The 21602-nt window shown below is 52.4% G+C and overlaps 1 protein-coding gene across 5 annotated transcripts; it reads left to right on the plus strand.

The window, feature by feature from the left end:
- The first annotated feature begins 763 nt into the window (after positions 1-763).
- On the plus strand, positions 764-21228 carry LAD1 (ladinin 1). Of its 5 annotated transcripts, none has more exons than XM_073320038.1 (10): positions 764-1011; positions 8058-8204; positions 9173-9719; positions 10377-10526; positions 13902-13945; positions 16296-16368; positions 16871-16999; positions 17542-17631; positions 19071-19148; positions 19671-21228. In XM_073320038.1, exons 1-10 carry the CDS (start codon positions 974-976, stop codon positions 19674-19676), a joined length of 1302 nt encoding a protein of 433 aa, XP_073176139.1. In that variant the 5' UTR covers positions 764-973; the 3' UTR covers positions 19677-21228. The 5 variants fall into 5 exon arrangements, with proteins under 5 accessions (XP_073176139.1, XP_073176140.1, XP_073176141.1 ...); XM_073320039.1 differs by having other exon boundaries at positions 765-1011; positions 8061-8204; XM_073320040.1 differs by lacking the exon at positions 764-1011 and adding an exon at positions 1533-1599 and having other exon boundaries at positions 8061-8204.
- The last annotated feature ends 374 nt before the right edge of the window (positions 21229-21602 follow it).

Genomic DNA, 21602 nt, shown 5'->3' on the forward strand with positions numbered 1-21602 from the left:
AGATGCTTGGTACTTTTTGAAATGTGGCCATTTTATTCAGCTGTCAAAGTGGAAGCGGAGCTCGTTGGAAATTCCCAATGGGAGTTAGGTGCCTAAATACCTCTGCATCTGGGCCTATCTGCAATTTCCCCTGAGGGTTGGTTATTCCATAACTGTCCAAGAATGGGATTCCTTGAGTGTCCCCCTGAAGCAGCTCCTACTGGCCACTATCAGAGACAGGATACTGGACTGGGTGGACTATTAATAAAGTCAAATCCTTTGTGTCCTTGTGTATCCTCAGCTTCACTGCTTCTCCTGCCTAGCTGCTGAGTTAGTTTCTCTGCTGTTCCTGAGGGGTTTTATACAATCACAGGGGAGCAAACCCCCTAAACGATAGGCAGGTATGATTGTTAAACCACACACATGGGCAGCCCCTGCCAGGGGTCTGAGCTCAGCTTTCGAAACTGATGGGCGCCCCTTTAACTGCCTCTTCTGAAAGCCCCTGCGTTGGAGGCTGCCTTGTCCTGGGTAAAGGGGTGGGGAGCCAGGTGACTGATTCCCACCCACTCAGCCGAGAGAGGCCAGAGAACAAGAGGCCGGTAGAACAGGCTTCTGAGCAGGGAGTCGCCCCTGAAAACCAGGGCAACTTGGTGCAGCGAGCGCGGGGGGCTGAACCCAGAGCAAGCGGCCAGCCAGGCTGGGGCAGACGCCGGCTCCCGCCCGCGCCGGCCGCCTTTTGGGAGGTGCGGCTAATAGGCAAATTACAGCTCTCCGCGCCTGTCCAGGTAGATAAGAGACCATGTGACACGCCCCGGCCGGGAGCAGGCTGCAGGCAGGGGCAAGGTGCGCAGGGCAGGGGCAGCAGCCGGGGCAGGGGCTCCCCTTCCACTTCCTCCGGGCGCCTCAAATCTGCGCCCTGTGCAGAGTGGGGCTTGAACCTGGCTTGATGTCTGGGGAAGTTCCCCCCCTTCTCTGAAAGCCAGGGGAAGCCGGGATGTCTTTGAACAGGAAGAACTGGTCTGCGCTCTCTAGGTAGGCGCTGGGGTTTGATGGTTCCCGCTTTCCGGCGGGGGTGGGCTCGGGGGGGGAGGCAGGGTGGCAGGTGGGGATGCAGAAGGGGCCGCGCCTCGCTGGCAGGGAAGGAGGGTAGCCGGCGTGACTTCAAGCTGGGTAGGGCGAAGCCAGCCCTGCAGAGCCTAGAGGGCTCCCGAGTTTCAGAAGGACAAGCAGCCGTCTGTGAGCAGCAGCTGAAGGGGGAGAGAGGGACCCTAATGCCACCCCCCCCCCCCCCCCCCCCCGCGGAGAAGTGAGCTGTGCAGCGAAGGTGAATGGAGCAGTTCTGCCCTGGGAAGTGACTCTGGAAGTGATGGAGTCCTGTATTCACTGCACCCCAGCCACCATGGCTCTAATCGGCTCTGTTTACTGGCAGCTGGGTTTCTAGCTCCCTGCAAGCTCATCCCGGGTTAGAGAGCGGAGCCACTGTCCTGAGTGCTGCTGCAGGGTGTCCGCTCGCAAAGGGAGCAGACTGCTGGCCCTGGGTCTGGGCAGCGCCCTGGGGCTGGTCTCCTGGTGTGGAGACTTCTAGATGCTGGCGCGACACAACTCAAAACAACAACCAAGGTCTGTGTATGCTGGAAAGCTGGTCTCTTCCACCAATGGAACTGGTCGAACAAAAGATCCTGCCTCCCCCATCTTGTCATGGTATTTAGGCACCCAACGCCCACTGAAATGTCATTGATTTCAATGGGAGTTAAGTAGGTAAATACCTTTACAAATCTGCCTCTTAGTCGCTCTGTGACTCAGTTTCTCATTTGTACAATGGGGATAATAGTGCTGCCGGAGTAGATGTATTATTGGGGGAGGGGGGGACACACTTCAAACAGAAGTTTGGGGCTTGATGGATGAGGTTCTCTAGCTTGTGTGATGCAGGAAGTCAAACTACATCAGCATAATGTGCCCTTCTGGTCTTGAAATCAATGATTCACTTGGAATTGCTCATGTGATTGTAAAATCTGTGATTCTTCTCCCCCCCCCCCCCCGCCCCTGGGATGGCTAGCTACACCAGACACCCAATTAGGGAACTGAAAGTCACACACTGAAGTGGCTCCCTGTGTCAGGGTACCTGGTCCCCACTGAACAAGAGGGTTAACCTTAGCTCTGCTTCCCCCTCCTTTAGCCCCGCTGATCACGGAGGGGAAAGGGCTATATACTGGTGGTTTGGGAGGATGCTTTGGGGGAAGATTCCACCCCCAAGGGCCATAGAACTGGGGTGACTCCCATGCTGGGGAATCTTTCTGTAGTTCTCTTTCTTATGGTAAAGTCTTTTGATTTCTGGTTATAAACATTATCCCTGCAGGGAAAGCCTGTGCTGGCTTCTGCTGAGTTATTCTACCAGCGTACATGAATGAATATTATTATTTACATTGTAGTAGTGCCCAAGACACTAGTTAGGATGGGGGCCTTGTTATGGTAGGTGCTGCACATACAAAGGAAGAGAGAATTCCTGCCCTGAAAAAGCTCACTGTCTAAAACGGACAGGGCAGACTGAACGAATTGCTCCCTGTGACTAATATTGAATATACAGGTTAGTGCCACAAAGCCAGAGGGATTGTTTCTGTTCCCTCATTGAATGAGACGTAACTACCAAAAACGACACACAATTCATGAACAGTCAACCTGTATCTGTAGACGAGGAATTATTCATGGCAGAAATGTGCAAATACTTTGATAATGAATAATTGGGAGAGTCTTAAAATGGGGGGGGGGAAGAAATAAGATATATTGAATAGTGTAGTCCCATTGTGGATTATTTAATCAGCTATAGTTAATAATTCTCTTGATGGTGTGTGAGCCAGAACAGAATACAGCTCACGAATCAACAGCCACTTTGGCTCTGTGGGGTTAAAAGGCATATAAAATACAACCAGCTTATTTTCATCAAAGAAGGGTGAAATGCACCCATGTGCAGAGGCCCAGGAAGAGCTCTACAGCCGACTTAAACAATCCATCAGAAATTGGTCAATAACGGAGGGAAAACAGTTTTACAAAAATCAACACTTCAAAATTGTTTCCATTTGGCAGGGTTTGAAACTGACCCATAGGATGTCTCTCTTATGTGTGAAATTGTCCATGATAGTTCTACCAAAATAACTTATTGAAGATTTTATTAATGTTTATACTTAATCACGTTTGGATCTTACCAAAAATCCAGAATGAAGGCTTTGGTACGAGAGACTTTTGAAAACAATTTCTAAAATATGATTAAGTAAATTTGTGGGGTGGGGAAAAGCCTCTTGGGAGGAAAATAATCTTGGATAAACTTTTCATGCAAACATTTTCAACCAGCTCTAATATGAGCTTAGGTAGGTCTGTAAGTGCACCATAGACCTGGTTCTGGTCCTCTCCAGAGGGGTGGATTTCTCTCTAAGAGCCTTCTAGTTAAGGCTCCAATCCTGCAAAAGCTTATACACATGCTTAACGTGATCACAGCTGCAACTAGTAGTAATAATACCTAGCTCAATCATAGATCTCCAAGTGCTTTACAAAGGAGGTCACTGGTATTATCCCCATTTTACAGCTGGAGAAACTGAGGCAAAGGAAAGTGACCTTGCCCAAGATCAGCCAAAAGCTAGTGGCAGCTCTGGGAATAGAATCTAGATCTCCTGAGTCCCATGCCAGCACTCTATCTATTTGGCAACAATGTCAAGTCAATACTATCAGGTTTATAAATGCTTGCGGGACCTAAATGTGCAACTGGCGATCAGTACAATGACTGTGCAGTAGAGCACAAGTTTGCACACCTAAGCAACTGATTGTGAGCACAAAAGGCCTGATCTAAAGCCTGGTGATCTCCATGGGATTGGGATCAGGCCCAAAATGCAGTCTGGAAACCTAGCTGTGTGTGCAGTAATTTGAAGACGTGCAAAGCACTGTCAGCAGGATTACACGATAGCAGGCTTTCGTTTTCTTCTTTTAGTTAAGAAGGCAGGAGGGTCAACTTGCTTCCAAAGTGCAAGGACTACAGGACTGAATGCCGGGAGATTAGATCTGGCTCTGAATCACTTGTAGGGAAGTTTGGTCACAATGTCTAGTGAACATTGTATCTTTCAGAATCGGGTTATTGTAAAAGAGGGTGGGGCTATCTTTTTGCATTTGAAAAAAACAACACAAAGGGAAGGGTGCATGACTCATGCATGCTACAGTAACCAGCTCATTCAGTTCCTTCCCTCAAATTCTGGTGCCATTTCTCCTCCTCTTTTTCCAAGGGAGGGCAGGTAACTTTCTACCTAGAAAGTCAGGTTTGAAAGGTCTGGGGCTGAGACTTGTAGCTACTTAAATGCTCTTCTCCCCTCCCACCCCACTGGCTCTCTGCTTCTGCTTTTCTCCTCACCCTGTCACTCGAGCTTTCTCCTTTCCTGCCCCACACCTTGCAGCCTGGGAATGGGGAGTTGGGCAGAGAGGAAATGTGCACTTGTGTAAAGGTAGATCACTGGCATGGCAATTTTTAACCCACACAGTGTGACAGCTACAACTCACGGGGTTTGCAATGGCACGAATGCTAGTCTAGGCCTGATTCTGATCCCACTGACTCCAACGGGATCAGGATTGGGCCCACTTCCTCTTGAATGTTTTAAATGTAAAATGTGGCCTCAAGTTCAGAGTCGGCAAAAACCAAGCTTATACTAAGTCATCAACCACATGCTGTTCCCATAATCTTACTATCTATCTTTTTTTAATATACTCTAGTGGAAACACTTGCTCACTTTTTTTTTTTTAACACAAGCATATTCCCAGGAAGAGGTTGCAGCTCACAGCATTGCAGTGCTGTGAAATGCATAAGCATTGAAGAGGGCAGGCCAGGGCACTCCAGCTATGGTCTGTGGATTGCTGTTGGTCAGAGAAACACTTGCTGGTGGTCTGTAGAGACCTAGCTGGTCACCTGATGCTGGCCTCTCCTGTTTGTTTCTTGCAACTGCATAGCATTTAAAGACCGACAAAAATACATCCATACCACATTGCCACTTAAATGTCTAGTTTCCACTGGGCCATTACACAAGCGTGAATGGCAGGGGAGGTGGTGAGCGTATCAACTGATGAATGAAGCTGTGGCCTACACTATTAAAATGTCGGCGATCTCCTGTAAAGAAGGAAATTGATTATAAGCAAAAATGAAACTGATTTGTGATTTCATTGTTTGAGGGCTTATCTGGGTGGGGAAGTTCCATCTGTTATAAACTGGTATAATTATGCTGGTATTACTTAAACGGATTGCATTATATTGCTATAGTTCCCTATGTGGCCGCTCCTACTCTGGAATAGGAGTGGCTTTGTCAACTTAAACCCCTTCCAAAGCAACGTAAACCAAACTGAGGCTTTGTCTACACTACATAAGAATGGCCACACTGGGTCAGACCAAAGGTCCATCCAGCCACGTATCCTGTCTACCGAGAGTGGCCAATGCCAGGTGCCCCAGAGGGAGTGAACCTAATGGGTAATGATCTAGTGATCTCTCTCCTGCCATCCATCTCCACCCTCTGACAAACAGAGGCTAGGGACACCATTCCTTACCCACACTGGCTAATAGCCGTTAATGGACTTAACCTCCATTAATTTATCCAGTTCTCTTTTAAGCCCTGTTATAGTTTTGGCCTTCACAACCTCCTCAGGCAAGGAGTTCCACAGGTTGACTGTGCGCTGAGTGAAGAAGAACTTCCTTTTATTTATTTTAAACCTGCTACCTATTAATTTCATTTGATGGCCCCTAGTTCTTATATTCTGGGAACAAGTAAATAACTTTTCCTTATTCACTTTCTCCACACGACTCATGATTTTATAGACCTCTATCATATCCCACCTTAGTCTCCTCTTTTCCAAGATGAAAAGTCCTAGCCTCTTTAATCTCTCCTCTGTTCCAAACCCCTAATAATTTTTGTTGCCCTTTTCTGAACCTTTTCTAATGCCAGTATATCTTTTCTGAAATGAGGGGACCACATCTGTACTCTTATACCAGAATTAGGCCTGGGCTACACGGGGGCGGGGGTTGAACTAAGTATCTTAGTTTGACTCACCTGGCCGTCCTCACGGCGCTGAGTTGACCATGGCGGCTCCCTTGTCGACTCCGCTTACTCCTCCTGCCGAGGTGGAGTACAGGCGTCAATGCGATATATCGATCCCCGATAGAACGATCGCTGCCTGCCGGATCGGCGGGCAGTGAAGACATATCCTAAGAGTGTCCACATGAGACATTCTCTTGGTTTAAATTCAAACCTCTGGTTATACCCGTATAACTTTTCTGTGTAGATGAGCCCTGCGCTGAGTCGTGCAAAAGGTCAACAAACAGCATCTGTGGTGGAAAACCAATTTGATTTTTAAAATTCTTTGTTTTAATGATCTTGGCATTATTTGCAGCACAGCGTGGGACCGTGTGTGTGTGAGCTGAAAAAAATGCCAATTATTTTTGGTGGAAAATTTCAAAATGTCAGTGGGGGGCGGAATAAAAACTATAACAAATATTTTTCTTAGTGTCAAAAGCTTTAATTTTTTTTTAAACATTTTTACTGAACTACAGTTTGTCATTAAAAACTGAAAATCTTTTGCCAAAAGGATATTTTTTTTCAGCAAAAAAAAAAAAAATCACTTTGGTTGGAAAGCCACTTTTCAGTTCTTTGGGGTGTGTATGTGATGATGGAATGTTAATGACCTCTAATTCCAGGCAGAACTGGTAATGACGGTTGCCTGACACCTTCCATTAAAAGAGCTTGTTTTTTAGTTACTTCAGCCATTCAGACTAAAATTTTTCATATCAGGAGTCTACCTCTGTCTGAATTTTTGTCTTTGTAAGTTTAAGGGAAAAGGGTTCAGTCATTTTTGCCCATTATTAAAATAAATAAATCAATCTTACAACTCTTTCTTTAAGGAGCTCTAACACCAACATGGTTGGAGCAGGGCCTTGGAAATTTGGCAGGGAGTTGGCCTCTATGCCAGGGTGGTAGGTGTTGCTCTTCCTGTGAAAATCCACCCAGACTTGGCCAAGTTATAAGCTTCTAGAAACATCCAAGTTTAACAAACCTCTAGTGAACAGTGTTGTTCTCCAAAAATACTGTTTGGAGTGAGTATACGCCATCTGCCACGGAGCATGCATCAGCCCAGGGATTGAGCAGGACTTGGCCTGCAATTGGCTGTCAGGGACTGCAAAAAGTACCAGGTGCAGGATCTGAGAGCAGGGAATCTGTCTCCTGTGCTCGCAATGTCCCTCCCTGCTGGTTCCTAGGAGAAGCCAGAAGTTTCCTTCCTGTAATGTGGAGGAGTGAGGAGCAGAGACTCCCAAAACAGATGGGGAAGTGGGGTTGGTGGGGAGGGAGGGAGGGATTCTTGCTAGAAGCAGGTGTGATGACAGGGAAAGAGTCTGTGCCCACTAGAGCAGGTTCCCCTACAGGCCTTGGACTGGAAGCCCAGATTCCAGAGTTCTAACCTTGCTGATGACCCAAATTGGGAGACCGTATGATATCATGTGATGGAACTTCTGGTTTGCTTATATCAAACTTAAGGATTTAAAAAATGTAACTTCTCTACATTAAAGGAACACTACCGTTCAAAGTCAAGCGCTTAATTCAGGAATTTCCTAATGTTTACGGTAGCCTGTTCCCATGTAGGTGTCAGGATTACACATCACCCGTGATTAGATCTGTGTAATCCACTATGTATTTCGGCTCCTGTTTTCCATCCTGCCGCAGCCGATACCCACTGGGGCGGGACCCGGCCATGTATCTGAATGGGATGCTGTGCCGCTGGCCAATTTCACGCTGCTGTACAGCTCCTCCTTGACCCCTGGGCTGATCGCTTGCTCTCTGCCAGCTCCGAGAGAGGTACCCTGGTTCCTGTGCTCCGACAGTGACCCAGCCCACTAGTATCTGACTGGCACGTTCTTGTATGCAGTGTTGTAGCCATGTTAGCCCCAGGATATTAACGGCAAGGTGGGTAATCTCTTTTATGGGACCCATTTCTGCTGGGGAGAGAGACTAATAAAAGAGATTACCTCACTTACCTTGTCCCTGGCACACCCTTGTCTCCTTTCCAAGCAGCCTGGCCAGGCAGAGGACTCTTGAGGATGAGGAGGAACAAGCGAGAGAACGCCGGCGGAGAGACCGCAACCTGAGCTCCACCACTGACGTGGAGGATGAAGCCCTTTGCCCTGTGCAGGATACCAACAAGCAGGCAGTGGAGAGGTGAGGGAGGAGAGCGGTTGTTCCCTGGGACTGCAGTGCCGGCATCGCCCAGAATGCTGCACATCCACCCAGCTTGTCTCGCTCTGCCGGGCCTGAGCCAAAGCCCACATCTCAGTGGGAGTCCTCCCATTAAACGGGTTTTGGATCAGGGCCGCGGGGTCAGGCAGTTTCAATTCATGGTTCTGAGAAGCAGAAGGGTCTAGTGGCTAGAGCAGGAGACTCTAGGGTGTTAAGACTCCTGGGTTCTGTTCCTGACTCTGCCCCCTGTGCCTCAGTTTCCCCAAGTGTAACGTGGGGATAACGATATGCTGTTTTGCCGATCATGTTGAGAGCCATGGAAGACCGATGCAACAGAATGATTAATCACTGTTGCTTATGTTAGAAAGCTGAAGGCTAAGATCTTCAAAGCAGTCCAGGGGCATTAGACACACATTCCATTGAAATTACCCATCCAAATCCCCCGGACTCCTCTGAAAATCTTACCCCCCCCATATTTTAATTTGAATCTACTGGTATAAATACCTTCCTCCAGCTGCTCTCCAAACCCCCTTCTTCCTCGCCCCTTGGGGTAGTTGCCCCTCCCAAGACGAAGGGTAGGATCCTGCCCTCTTCAGAGCAAGACAAGGCTGCTCTGGATGCTGTACCCAGGAGACTAGAGCAAGTGGCTCTACCTCCCCATGGTGCTAGCTCAGTGCTACCAGGGCCAAGGGATGGAGGCTGATCTGGGATGCGGAGCCCCCACAATGCTCAGCCGCATAGGACCACACCGGTACCTAACCTACGCCTGCAGAATATGGATTCAAAGGGGGGTAACAGTACGTGCAGGATGCACTGGGATAAAAGGGGGGGCTCTGTAGGTGTTAATCTGGCATCTCTCACCTGGGCTGGATTCACTTGCTGTCTAACAAGCAGCCTGCCAGCGCCCCTGGGTGTACAAGGCTGTCAGTGCCTTCTCTCTGTCGCTGCAGGCTACCGCGGCTCAAGGAAGCCGAGCCACCAGCGGCAGCCACGGCCGAAGAGGAGATGGCCGAGCGGAAGCTCACTGCAGTGCTGAGACCACAAGAGATCAGGAGGCAGAGGTGGCAGGTGGAGAGCTCAGGAAACCTCAGAAAGGAGAAGGAGCAGCCAGAGAACTGCAGGGAGCCAGACGTGGGAGCAGGCCACCTGGAGGCAGCCCCGTGTCGGGAGTCAGCTCTGGGTGGGAAAGCCCTGGCAGGGGAACAGCACCAGGGGGTGGCCCAGGAGCCAACGGGCCCGAAGGCAGAACAATGTCCAGAGTCGGCTCCGGAGCAGAAGGTCCTGGTAGGAGAATGGCATCAGGGGTCGGCTCAGGATGAGAAGGACCTGATAGCTGATGAGCCCCCGCAGGAGCCAGAGGTGACGGGAGGCCAGCCCCAGGGATCGGCTCAGGAGCAGAAAGACCGTAGTCACCTGGAGGTGAAAGTCTCCTCAAGGGGAGGAAGCCACATAGAACAGAAACCAGACTCCCCGGTTACTCACCCCTCCAGCCAGCAGGTGAGAGACAAGGCACTTTACCAGCCGTCTCACGATACTTGGGGGTTTTCCCTAAAAGCCCCAGCTCCTGGAGTCAGGCCCCAGATCCTCAACGGGAGTGAGGTGCCTCTGAGGAGTTGGCCCGTGTAACTTTGTGAGTATCCTGGCTTCTGTTTAAAAAGGAGCCGGCATCTAACCTTCTGGAGAAAAGCTTGAAAACGTGAAGTGGGGGCGACCCAAAGGCTCCAATGCTAGACGGCAAAGAGCCTGGGACACATTAATTTAAAAATCGTGACTTGGATCCTGGGCTTGGTGATGCTGCATTTGAGCCTGGACAGAGCTGTGCTGCAAAGGGGGAAAGGGATGCGGGAGGGGATGTTGCTTCCCCAACCCTAAACTCTGCCTCTAGATGAGGTAGCCTCAGGACCCACTTCCCCTCACTGAGCCAGACCTTGAACCCTCTCCTAGGCAAACCCCCCATTGGCCTTGCTGGTGATTTGGCCTAGCGAGGAGGTTGGGGTTTGGCCCATCCAGTCGGGGTTCCTGTGGTCTGGGCTGTTTGGGCGCTTGGTGGATCTGCTGAGCCCCAGAGTGTTGCTCTCACAGCCATGGCTTGAAACCTTCCTGCTGGCTCTTGACGTGTGTGTGTGTGTGTGTGTGTGTGTGTTCCTTCCTCAGGATACAGCAAGGAATCCCCCCCAGGCTCAGAAAGCAGCAGGGTCGCCCTCCACCCACGACAGACCCGGAGGCTCCTCGGCTGCTTCCCCCACTCAGGTCACCTACAGCAGCTCTTTCAAACGCATCAGCCCGAGGACGGTCTCTTTCCGGGTGAGTGCTGACACGGGCAGGGAAATGTGGCCTTCCAGGCAGTGGACTCCGAGTTTATTCTAGCTGTATGGGGGAGGCTCCCTCCAGCTGTCCTCAGCAGGAGTAGTTTGCTCAATTCTGCAGGCTGGGGGGCTTGCAGAGTCCGTTCCAGTGGGCACAGAGATCCAATCCCAGGTTTTCTCCTTTTGAGGCCGCATCTCGAGTCCAGGTGGATAGAGCATAGGAGGCAGAGGCTCTTCCATGTGGGTGCTGCGGTCCTGCTCAGATTATTTTCCCTATGGGTGCAGAAATCCAGTCCAGGTCTTCTCCTTCCCATTGTTACTTAGAATCTGCTCCAGCTGGGGTCAGGTTATTCCCAGATCTCCTCCTCCTTGTGACATTTACTGGAGAAGATGGCCGGGTTGTGTGTGTTCTGCACCCATGGGTGGGAGACTTGGGAAGCCCCATTAAAAGGATCCAGGGGAGCATGGAAGTTTGGAGAAGCTGGAATTGAAGCTCTTGGTCCCATGGGCCACAGAGGCGCTGCTAGTATCTGCAAAGGGCAGTGCCCAGACAAATCTCTGGTCATGGCTCTGCCTCGGGTTCCCCAAAAGGGTCTTGCAGTGTGGGCCATGTTCTTCCCTGCTGCAGCTCCAATAAGGGTGGCCCCAGGGGTCTGTGAACACAGCATGCAAGCTGCTAGCATTGTCTGTCCTGTGTCTTCAGTCTTCGCATTGCAGAATTCTGCTCAGGACCCCCAGAACCACCCGCCGCTGTGCTGCCCCTCTGTCTGGACAAGCGTGAGCTTTGCTGCTCCTAAGCTGTGGGTCCACTCCCTGCCACACCCGCCTCTCGGCCTGGCCAGCAAACTCTTCAAGACTTGGCCAGTCTAAACATTGCCTTGTGGGTAATAGTGAATCCCAGGGCCCGAGTTCCCCGGAGAGGCTGCCCTGCCATGTCCGGTGCCTCTCCCTGGATACTCGCAGGAATTATGTTCGCTGCTTCCAAAGACACCGAGCACATACCAGCCTGTTAGGTTAGCTTCTCTGCACCTTAGTATAACCGCACTGAGATGGCTCATACTAAAACTAAGAAAACTCTTATTAACCAAGAGATTTAAGTGATATTTAGCAAAAATAAGAGACCGCTATGAATCAGCTAACCGCTATGAATCAGCAATTCATGAAGTGAGCTGTAGCTCACGAAAGCTTATGCTCAAATAAATTGGTTAGTCTCTAAGGTGCCACAAGTACTCCTGTTCTTTTTGCGAATACAGACTAACACGGCTGCTCCTCTGAAACCTAACCGCTATGGTTACAAACACCACAAAGCATGCTTTTGAGTGACTACAACTCAACATTAGCAAGTTACAATCTTTGGCCAAACAACGTCCTTACTTGCCTTCAGTTTCCAGCATCCCTAGCTCCCCAAACTAGGGACTCCAACTTTCGTAGGTCCGGAGGGTGCTGTACCCTTATGTACCCCCTAAGTCAGGGCTTCTCTTCCTTTTTCTTTCAGAGGCCCCCACCAACATGCAATTGAAGTCCACAGCCCACCCTTGCCACAACAACGGCTTTTTTGTTTTTTCCCGCATGTAAAAGCCAGGGCTGGTGTTGCGGGGCGGCAAGCAGCGCAATTGCCTGGGCCCCCACACCACAGGGGTCCCGGCGAGGCGAAGTTGCTCAGGCTTCGGCTTCAGCCCCAGGTGGCAGGGCTCAGGGCCCTGGGCTTCAGCCCCCCACAGCGGGGCTCTGGGTTTCTGCCCTGGGCCCCAGCAAGACTAACCCTGGCCCTGCTTGTTGGACCTCCCTGAAACCTGCTCGTGGGCCCCCCGGTTGAGAACCGCTGCCCTAAGTGCTCAGGGGAGCAGAAAGACCTTTGATTTACGTTACCCAAAATCCATTGTCTCTGCCTTGAGCCAGGAAGGCTTCCTTGGGTGCAGATTCTGTCCTCAGGCGTGACTGTTAAACCGGCATCATCCTTGTGTGATAGCTTTGTTTACCATATATGTAAATGTCCTTTCATTGGCCTCTGCCTGTGACCCAGCTGGACAGACAGGTAAAGACACATTCCTTTGTCTCGAGTAGGCTGGGTCTAGGCTCTGCCTCCCAAACACCTTTAAAGAACCTGTTTCCAGGACACATCTGTAACTTTGTACACAACCCGTACATGCATCACTCCCTCACTTTTTTTTTTTTTTTTCCGGAACAAGCGTGTCCCCAATTAACACAGGTTTTAGAAACATGTTGAGGCAATCAGCGAGCCAGGCCTGACGTAAGTTATGGCATGGTGGGCCCTCTGCCAGTTGGCATTGAGAGACTCGCAGGGTCACACGCACCTCTCCGACACAGTGATCTTTGCAGACTTGGAGAGATGAGGGATTTGTAATTCTTTCCTCTCCTGGCTCACACTGTCCCAGATACGGGCGTTTTCTGCATCACACGCTGTATTGACCCCAGGGCTTTCCAAGTTGAGTAGCTAGTGAAGCTGCAGGGCGGTTTGGCTTTGCGGAATTGAGCAGGGGGCTGTTGTTCTGTGCTGCAAAATGTCCAGCAGACGTACTGGGATCAGTCCCACCTGGGAAAGGTTTTCATACAGCTGGATTGCCACCTGGATCCAGAAAGAGCAGCTGGAGCGGAGTCTGGGTGCTGTTGCCAAGCAGGTCGTAGAGCAGTTTCTGCAGGGATGGCCTTCGGCACAGGATGGAGAGGTGCCGCCTCTCCATTGGGGTGTCTGGCCAGAAAGTCTTTGTTCTCGGGGATTGCAGGGGCAGGAGGATGAGGTAGGTTGGCCAGGAGATGGGGGTGTGCAGTGAAGGAAGAAAAAGGGGACATTTGAGGGCAGGGGGAGGAAAGAAAGAGAAATGGTGACGCCAGAGGGATGGAGATATGCATGGGCTGGGGTGGAGGGAATAGACTGATGAGAGAGTCTCTCGCTCAGGGTGGAAACTGAACATGTTCTTGGTCCAGGGTTTTCCCCCATACCGTGGCCAGCCCCGAGGGGAGGGGACCAGGTTCAGAAGTGATTGGAACCGACCCACGTTTTCACTCAGACCAAACCTTTCCTGAAGTCTGAAGTTGTTGGGAACTTTTCTGTCATTTATTTGAGACACACACCACCGCCGCCCCCCCACCCCCACCGCAGTGCTCCATGGTCCCAGTTGGGATCTGAAGCAGAAGGGGTTCTGGACTCCAAGATTGCCAGTCCAGATTGCTCACATGGCTCCGAGAAGCCACCAAACGCTGCTCTGTGCCATGGTGAATGTCTGAGCTCTGGGAGACATGGGGATCAGCAGGGCTGTGTGAACTTTCCCAGCCCTAGGAAGGGGGCCTTCTCCCAACCCATCTCATGCCCTCCCATTGCTCCACATCTCATCTCCTTTGCTTGCCTTTCTAGGTGATCCAAAGAAAAGACAAGGAAGAAAATGCATTTACCAGAAGGTCAGTGGGTTTACTTGTATTTCTGGTAATGTCACAAAACTGCTAATAACTCTGACCCTCCCCCACCAGCTGCCACCCAAAGATCTCGAAGCAGGCCCCAAACTTTAATGAGTTAATCCTGGTACACCACCTCTGACGGTGCGTATCCTCGCTCCCACGGACTTGCACAGCAAATCTAGTGATTGCTCCTGCTCCAGAAATAGAACCCGGATCTCCTTCCCCCCCCCACCTCTTTGTTCATTAGGCCTCACTGTCGTACATGAGAAGGGGTGTTTGGATGGCCCTGGTGAGAAGATCCAGACATTTTGTCTATGTTCATGTCTAAGTCCTCCTGTTTTATTGTCTGGCTATTGGCTTATACTGTAGCCCTACAGATCAGACTCCTATTAGTGCTTCCTACTAACCAGGCCCAGACTGCACCTTGGCATTTCAACCCTATGCAGTTTACCCCAGCACCTGTCAGTCTGGCAGGGCCTGGCCACAGTCAAAGACCTCTTGTGGAATTCGGGGGTGTCACCTTCCCCATGCAGGAGACCTGCCCTCAGTGCGTCATTGTGTGGTGTGTTGTCATTTGGCTTCACTGGAGGGGCTGTCTATGGTGACCTGGTCTTGCTCCCATGGAATTGGCTGCCAAAACTCCCATTGACTTCCATGGCACCAAAATCCAGGCTCATAGTCTGTGCAGTGCTTTGAGATCCTTCAGGGCAACGGCCATAGTGGTGACACCTCAGCTGTGCTCCTTCCTGAAGTGGATCCATATTTGAATTTCTTGGGTTGAAATTGACCAAAGCAGGTGACTTCTTTTTAGTAAGGTCTCTCCTCCCTGGGCTCAGTTCTCCTGTCTCACCCTACGGTAAATCAGGAGAAACTCCATCCTCAATGGGTATCTACTGGAATAAAACTGATGTGAGATCAGAATGTGGGACCCTGGACGTTATCGATTACTGAATACCCGTGAGGGGAAGTCCTGCACCGAGGACAATGCAAAAAACAAACCTGTAGGGAGGGGGTGGAGAGCTTCCTTTGAAAATCCGCTCCCTGATGAATAGGAGGGAACCAGGCAAACGTGAAGTCTGTTCCTTGTCCAGTGAAATAAACCCAAGATCAAACTTTCTTTATCTAGGAAACACCCAAAGAATTCCAGATTTTGCCTCATTTCAGCCCCATAAATGACACCTGGGGTGGAAGCAGCTGCCTGCAAGCAGAGGCTGGTGTGTCTGGGAGCTGACACACGACTTAGCTGAGCAGAGAGAGGATCCCAGGGCAGCAAGAGGCTGGGGAGTCAGGGAAGTGGTCCCCAAACAACCGGGAGAGAGATGGAGACGTTTGTCAGGTGGTATGAGCCAAAGTTGTCAGTGCATACGTTGCAGTTTGACAACGTGGACTCACCACTGTTTTGTGACTGTACTAATTACACCTGTGCAATGAGGAAATAGAATGGAGAAGTTCTCTCACTGATCACTGGGGGTCACGATTTGCTCCCCATCTGGAGGGAATTGGAGAGACAACACAACATGAAGAGTAACTGGTACGAGGCCTCCGTTATCCCCAGGGGACCCTGGAAGAAGCAGTTGTTACGATGGTGTGACTCTGGTCATCCATGCTCCAGATCAGATGAAGGCAGAAGCTGGGATTTTAGGTTTGAGGACATAGCAGGGGTAGGATTCTGGGTTTGGGTCACGAACAGTTAGAGACTAGAGTCTGGCAAATCTGGGTCTCCTGATGATCCCTGATAGGTAAAGTGCTATGACAGCCTACGTCTGCTTTCTAGCTCTTCGGACGTAGGATGGCCCCATGTGTAGGGTGCTTGCCTGGGACTTCGTTGACTGAGGTTCAGTTCCCTGCTCTGCCCTAGATTCTCTGCATGACCCTGGGCAAGATCCTCAAAGGTATTTAGGTGCCTAGCACCCACTGTTGCACTGGGGCCTCAGTTCTGGAGCTGTACAGTGCGGGGATGATAGAGGTGTCCATGCCTCCCCAGGACCGCTTGTGAGGATGGATCCATCAACGATGTGCTCAGATTTGGTAATGGGCTATGTCAGGCAGCTTAAAATATTACTACACTGAAGCCAGTTAAGTAGTTAAGTGAAGCTAAAGTATATTTTATCCCCATTTTACAAGGGAGAAACTGAGGCAGAGAGGGAAATGGAATTGCCCAATGTCTCTCAGTGAAGAGCTGGGAATAGGCACTTGGTACCATGGTATAAGAACCTGAATGGAGTAGAACCCAGCTCCCTTAGTGCCAAATAGACTCCCCACACTCCTGCCTGTCACTAGGCAGACCTTGCCATGGCATGAAGGATATTGGGGGATTTCACTCCGCTCTTTTCCATTCCTTCCCCCTCCCCAGTGCCAGTGTGAGACTCCCAGCCAGTAGCATCAGGATTGAGGAGAAACTGGAGAAATACACCTCAGCCGTACAGGTAAGTGGAGCCCCCGAGGCAATGGGGGGAGGGACCCTTCACGGGGGAGGGCCTGTGAATGCCTCCCTAGTTCTGTGGTCTGTAGGTGGAAGTGGGTGGCTTCTGAGCTCTGCATGGTTGTGCAGCGCGTGACCTGGGGAGAAGGGGAAGCAACAGGGAGTCTGGGAGAGCGTCTCACAGAGCTGAGGGCAGGGGCTGGGGAAGAGCCTGCCCTAGCCAGAGGGGAGTAGGGACCTGTCTCCGCCATTCACACAGAGGGAGTGGGGCCACCCTTTCCAAGGGACCGAGGACAACCCTCCGCCAGGCAGGTGATGTGGTAAGAGGGGTGGGCAGGGAGGGGAGAATGCATGACAGGGAGCTGGGGTAGGAAACTGGGTTGCCCTTCGTTCATGCACTTAGAGGCCCATGAGGAATGGGTGGGGGTCAGCCTTGGCAGGACCAGACCAGGCACCCTACATATACCTAGGGCTCTATCACAGATGGGTCCTTTCTCCGCTCCTAGCGATCCGAGGTGAAGTCGCCTGTGTCCATGCCTAGAAGTTTCCTCCTGTCCTCGGAGGGCGTGGCCAGCAAGCGCAGCATCTTCGAGGCCAGTGCCCCCGACAAAGCTGATCTGGCCCCTGTCAGAAAGGTGAGGGCTGAGGTGGGACCGAGCATGGGCTTGGGGGAGGGACTTCTGTGAGTCCCACTGTTTTGCAAACCCCACCCCCATCTTCAGGTAGGGGGCACTGGGCAGATGGTGGGGGAGATTCGAGGTGGAGGAACCCTCAGAACTGACAAAGCTGGTCCCTCAGCTCAGTGGCACCTGCCAGGCAGAGGCTGGGTGGCTGCATGCCCTGGTGGATCCTCCTTCTGGTGGCTGCTGGCTGGGATCCCATGTGGCAGGTGAGCATTTCCTTTACAGCTCCCCATGCTGGCTGCATGGCCAAGGGCTACCCTGCAGCTGCGGGGGAGACTGGCTGAGGCCTCTTCCCGCACATGTCTTCCAAAGGTGCATTCTAGGAATGCTCCACGCAGGTGGTGCCCTGCCCTCTGAGTTACTCTTGTGTAGCACAGGAAGTGAGGGGTTTGGTCACCATTGCTGATCATGCTAAGCTGTGTTGCACCCCAGAGATGGCTGCATTCCAGTGGTGGGTAACGTGCAGTCTTAACTCTGATCCTGTTGTGTGGCAGGAGAATTTGAAGCTCCCTGGCACAGTGACGTCTCGCATCAACCTGTGGATAAGCAGGACCCAGGAGCCCAGCAAGGACGGAAGAGTCAAGGTATCAGATGTGCTGGGCATTGCGCTAAAGTGCTGGTGCTTTGACAGCCCGGTGGGGGGACCCTGCATCAGGGGAGCAGTCAGGTCGTGACAGCGATTGCAAAGTGGGCCAGATCATGCTGATCGGAACCTGTTTGTAGACTAGCGCTGGCCATGTTCCAGCAGGATTTAAGTCCCCTCCACCCTTTAGCACCTCCACTTCGAGCCACCTCACCTGCCTTACAGTTTCCCACCTGGTGAGATTTTGAGGCTCCTCCAGGAACTCATGGTTACACTAAAATCCCAAGCAAAGAGTCTCGACTTCTCCACGGACTCCAGCAAAGAATTACTTCCCCTGCCCCTCCCCTCCTCCACAAGGGGGCGCTGGCAGTCCGCAGTGAACTGGCCCCATGCTGAATGTGCTAATCACAAAGACTCTCACCCAGTGGAGCCCTCGCTCGGGGGCTGCTTGTGGACCCCAGACCGGCTGCACTTCCTCAGGGACCTTGCGAAAATCCCTCTGCAGGGCTGGCAGGTCTGCAGGGTTGGTGGGTCTGCCCATGACAAGACAGGCCATGGGTGGGGAGGGGGACTGTGAGGATTCGCTGCTCCATGCATTATCCCCACAAACCCTACAGGGACTTCTCCAGACACTAGCTCTTCCATGCACCACCCTTGTGCTGGGGTGGTTCTCTGGGCATCCCCTGACGGTGGGACTCTGCCAGAGACATGTGGCCATAGCAGTGGGGAGCCTGGCAGGAGGTCCCTCTGGCACTGCAACCGCACCGGGCTTTTGGATGGATGACCGCTGGTCTCTGCAGATCAGGGTGGCTACTAGTACATATAGGAGTGGTGCAGAGGAGACCTCTCTGAGTTTACATGGGTGTTTCCCTGCAGATGGGAATCTGGGTCCAAGATCTCTGCTCCTGTCTGTGCTGCAATGCAGCTGCGTTCTGCTCGGCCTCCGTCAGCTGAGCCGGGGGCTCAGTGAGCTCAGCCCCTGGTGCAGGTTACGGCACCAAGGGCCGATCCCCTCGTTTATAACCTGGGCGGCTCCTATTGCAGTGCCAGGGAATAGCTGAGTTTGCCAATGTCACAGCCATGCCTGCTCCTGGCCCAAACACCCCTCCCTGCCAAGCTGATGGCTCTGCATCTGCTGGGGAGATGCTGGGGGTGTTTTGGGAGGGGTTTCACTGCAAGTGTAAAGTGACTGTCCTGCAACCATCCAATTTCCCCCCCATTAGCCTAGTTTGGAGCAGTTCCAATGCTGCTAAGGTAATGGCCTGGATTTGCAAATCCCAGCACCCAAAGGCTCGGATCTGATCTGACCCGCTTAGGTCTGTTTGGATCCAGGGTTCTGGGTCAGGCCCCATCTTTGGTTTAGACCGATGCAATGTTCCGAGCAGTGTCGTCCATGCCCAGAGCAAACCTTAGCTCAGCCTGTTCCTCCTCTCCCTGCAGGACGCTGGGAGAACCGACCGCGCAACAAAGCGCCATCTCTGGGCCAAGCAGCCCGACAATGACTCCAGTGACACCAGGGTAAGAGCAGAGGGAGCATGGAGCTCGCTCATGTGACCTGCCTGGATTGGGCCGCGTGCCAGTGGCTGAGTTGGGCTTGAGTCCCTAGAATCTCCTCCCCAGAGCAGCACAAAGTAGCCACAGCAAGGGCCAGGACCTGTCCCTTAATGGCTACAGTGCGGAGGTCTGAGTGCACAGGCTGGCCTGCCTCGATGGGGGTGTGTTGGGAGTGTCGTCATGCTCTGGTTGATGGGAGGGGGAGCCCAGTGTCTTTAGGGGCTAATTTGCAAAGAGGAGCTGGTATTAGAGGGGTGGGTCACAAGGAGGAAGGAGAAGATGTGGTGGGCTAGAAATGGGGTGTGTCGTGGGTTGGGGAACAGCTGGGCAGCAGCTGAATATGACACTGGAGCACTGTGCCGGTGGTTTGGGCATGTTCTAAGCGTCTAAGGCTCAGTGCAGACACTGATCTCGGTAGTTCAGAGCACCTTTCTCTCTGTGCTGCAGCCTCTGGCCCAGCCTGATGATGCCCTTTGTCTCTTTCAGCTGTAACGCTACAAGACTCCCTGGGGATAATGTCTCGCTGTGATGATCAAAGTCTGGCCTTATGCAATCCTCCAGCATCCCTTCATGGCTTTGTCTCTGAGCATCTCCCTCCCATAAGACCAGCCCTGCCTGGAGACCCACATCCTGCTTTCCTCTGATGGCACTGGGGGTTTTGGGGGCCTCTTGCTTCCGACTGGTGGATGGGAAGGAAGAAGCTTTGAAGATGACCTGTATTCTGCTGTCCCTTCCTGCTACCTGGTCTAGCTAGGGCATATCAAAGCCATGAGTGCTGTCCACGTTGAGGGTACGAAATCTTTGCTGCCCTGTCCCTGGACAATGCTTTGGTGCCTCCAGTTACAATGCGCTAGGACACATGCTGTACCTGGAACAGACTTAACCAGCTCCAGAGTGGTGCTGGCAGGGGCCGGGCTGGGGCCACTATAGCTTTGCCCCTGGAGGTCCCTGGTTAAAAGCCAGCCTGGGCTGCATGCAGTGGTAGCTGTAGGTAGCAGTGTTGGCTCGTTGAGGGAAGATCTGTCTCGGCCCAGTTCCTAGCTCAGCAGATGGCCCCAGCACCCAAACCACAACACAGCCATCCCTCAGCAGAGGGGCCATGAGGCCTGACCTCCCCTGCCCCACTAGAAGACCTGCCTGTAAGCCAGGGCTCAGGTGTGTTGGCTGGGTGTGGTGCACGCCAGAAACGGCTGCTGACCTGCAGCCAGCGGAGGATGTCTGCTGCAGGGTGTGGCATTCGTTGGACCAGATCCATGGGGCTGCTTTGATTGGCCAGATGCTCAGCAGTGCCAAGCACCTGTCACTGCTTCATACCCCATCCATTCACACGTGCGCTACGCTGTCCCTCCCCCTGGAGACTCCCTAGGGCTGTCCTGGGGGAGCAGTGTCTGCATCATCCCCGGTTTGGTGTCACAGGCCAATGACCCCTTTCTCTCCCTTCCTCCCAGCAGATCACGTGTCCAGGCTAGCCTCTCCTCCCCCTGCCAGGACCCTCTCCCATTTAGCAAAGGAGGCCCACTTGGCAATTCTGGTCCTTAGTGCAGGGGTTCTCCGCCTAGAGGCCAGTCTGCACCTGGGATGGCTGCAGAGAAGTCCCAGACCCTGCTCACCCACCCTCGCAGAAGCCTGCCTGTTCTTATCCTTGCCTTCTTTGTATGGAACCGTAAAGTTGCTCAGAATGTGATGGGCCTGAACCAAAGCCCAGGCTTGCGTGCCCCTGCGCTCCCCAGCTGCAGCCTGGAACCCAGCCCTAGCTGTAGCCTTTCCCAGGAGCACGGCCCTCTCTGGCTGGGGAGGGAGCACAGCGGAGAGCCCCTACAGTGGCAGTGTCCAAACGCCTCGGCGTGAGGAGCAAGCACCTTAGTGCAGAAGGCACCTGAGAGTGGCTTTAGCCAGCTCTAGGCTGGGATTCTTTAGCTTGAGCCTCTGTGCTGATCAGGCCTTCCCCGGGCTCCCCCTGGATCCACTCTCTCCCCACTGGCTTAGGAAGGAACCTGCTGCTTTTGATAGAGCTCCATTTTTTAATAAATGGTGCTTTCTTTAAGATGCTCGTGGTCTCGGACTGTTCTTTGGGGGGCCCTTGCTGTGAATCGCTCTGGACAATGAGGCAGACGAGCTGCTGGCCTCTGGAGAGAGGGGTGGGGTGGGGGTCAGGTGGGACTTGACGTGGCACCTCAGCCATAGGGCAGATATAGGCCTGGGTGTGGCCACTCCCCGCTTTGAGGGCTGTGCGGGAGTAATGAAGTCCTGTGGGTATTTTCCAGCTTGAGAGCTTCAGGTTTGGCAGCAGCAGCGTTCTGGTTGCCACAGTGGGTCAGGAATTCTGGGGCTCCCAGAGACCTAGTTGTGGTGGGGCTTCGGGTCCAGCTGTAGGTGAGGACTTGTCTCCTGAGAAAGCCAGCTCTGATCTCCAGGCAG

The sequence above is a fragment of the Lepidochelys kempii genome, chromosome 21 (genome assembly GCF_965140265.1).
Source record: "Lepidochelys kempii isolate rLepKem1 chromosome 21, rLepKem1.hap2, whole genome shotgun sequence".
Taxonomy (NCBI): Eukaryota; Metazoa; Chordata; order Testudines; family Cheloniidae; genus Lepidochelys; species Lepidochelys kempii.

Excerpts from the sequence above, each read along its gene's own strand:
- LAD1 (XM_073320036.1), top strand. The coding sequence starts at position 7,909 with ATGCAGTGTTGTAGCCATGTTAGCCCCAGGATATTAACGGCAAG. Across the intron at positions 8,205-9,172 it reads AACAAGCAGGCAGTGGAGAG|GCTACCGCGGCTCAAGGAAG; the intron begins GTGAGGGAGGAG and ends CTGTCGCTGCAG. Across the intron at positions 17,632-19,070 it reads GCAAGGACGGAAGAGTCAAG|GACGCTGGGAGAACCGACCG; the intron begins GTATCAGATGTG and ends CTCTCCCTGCAG.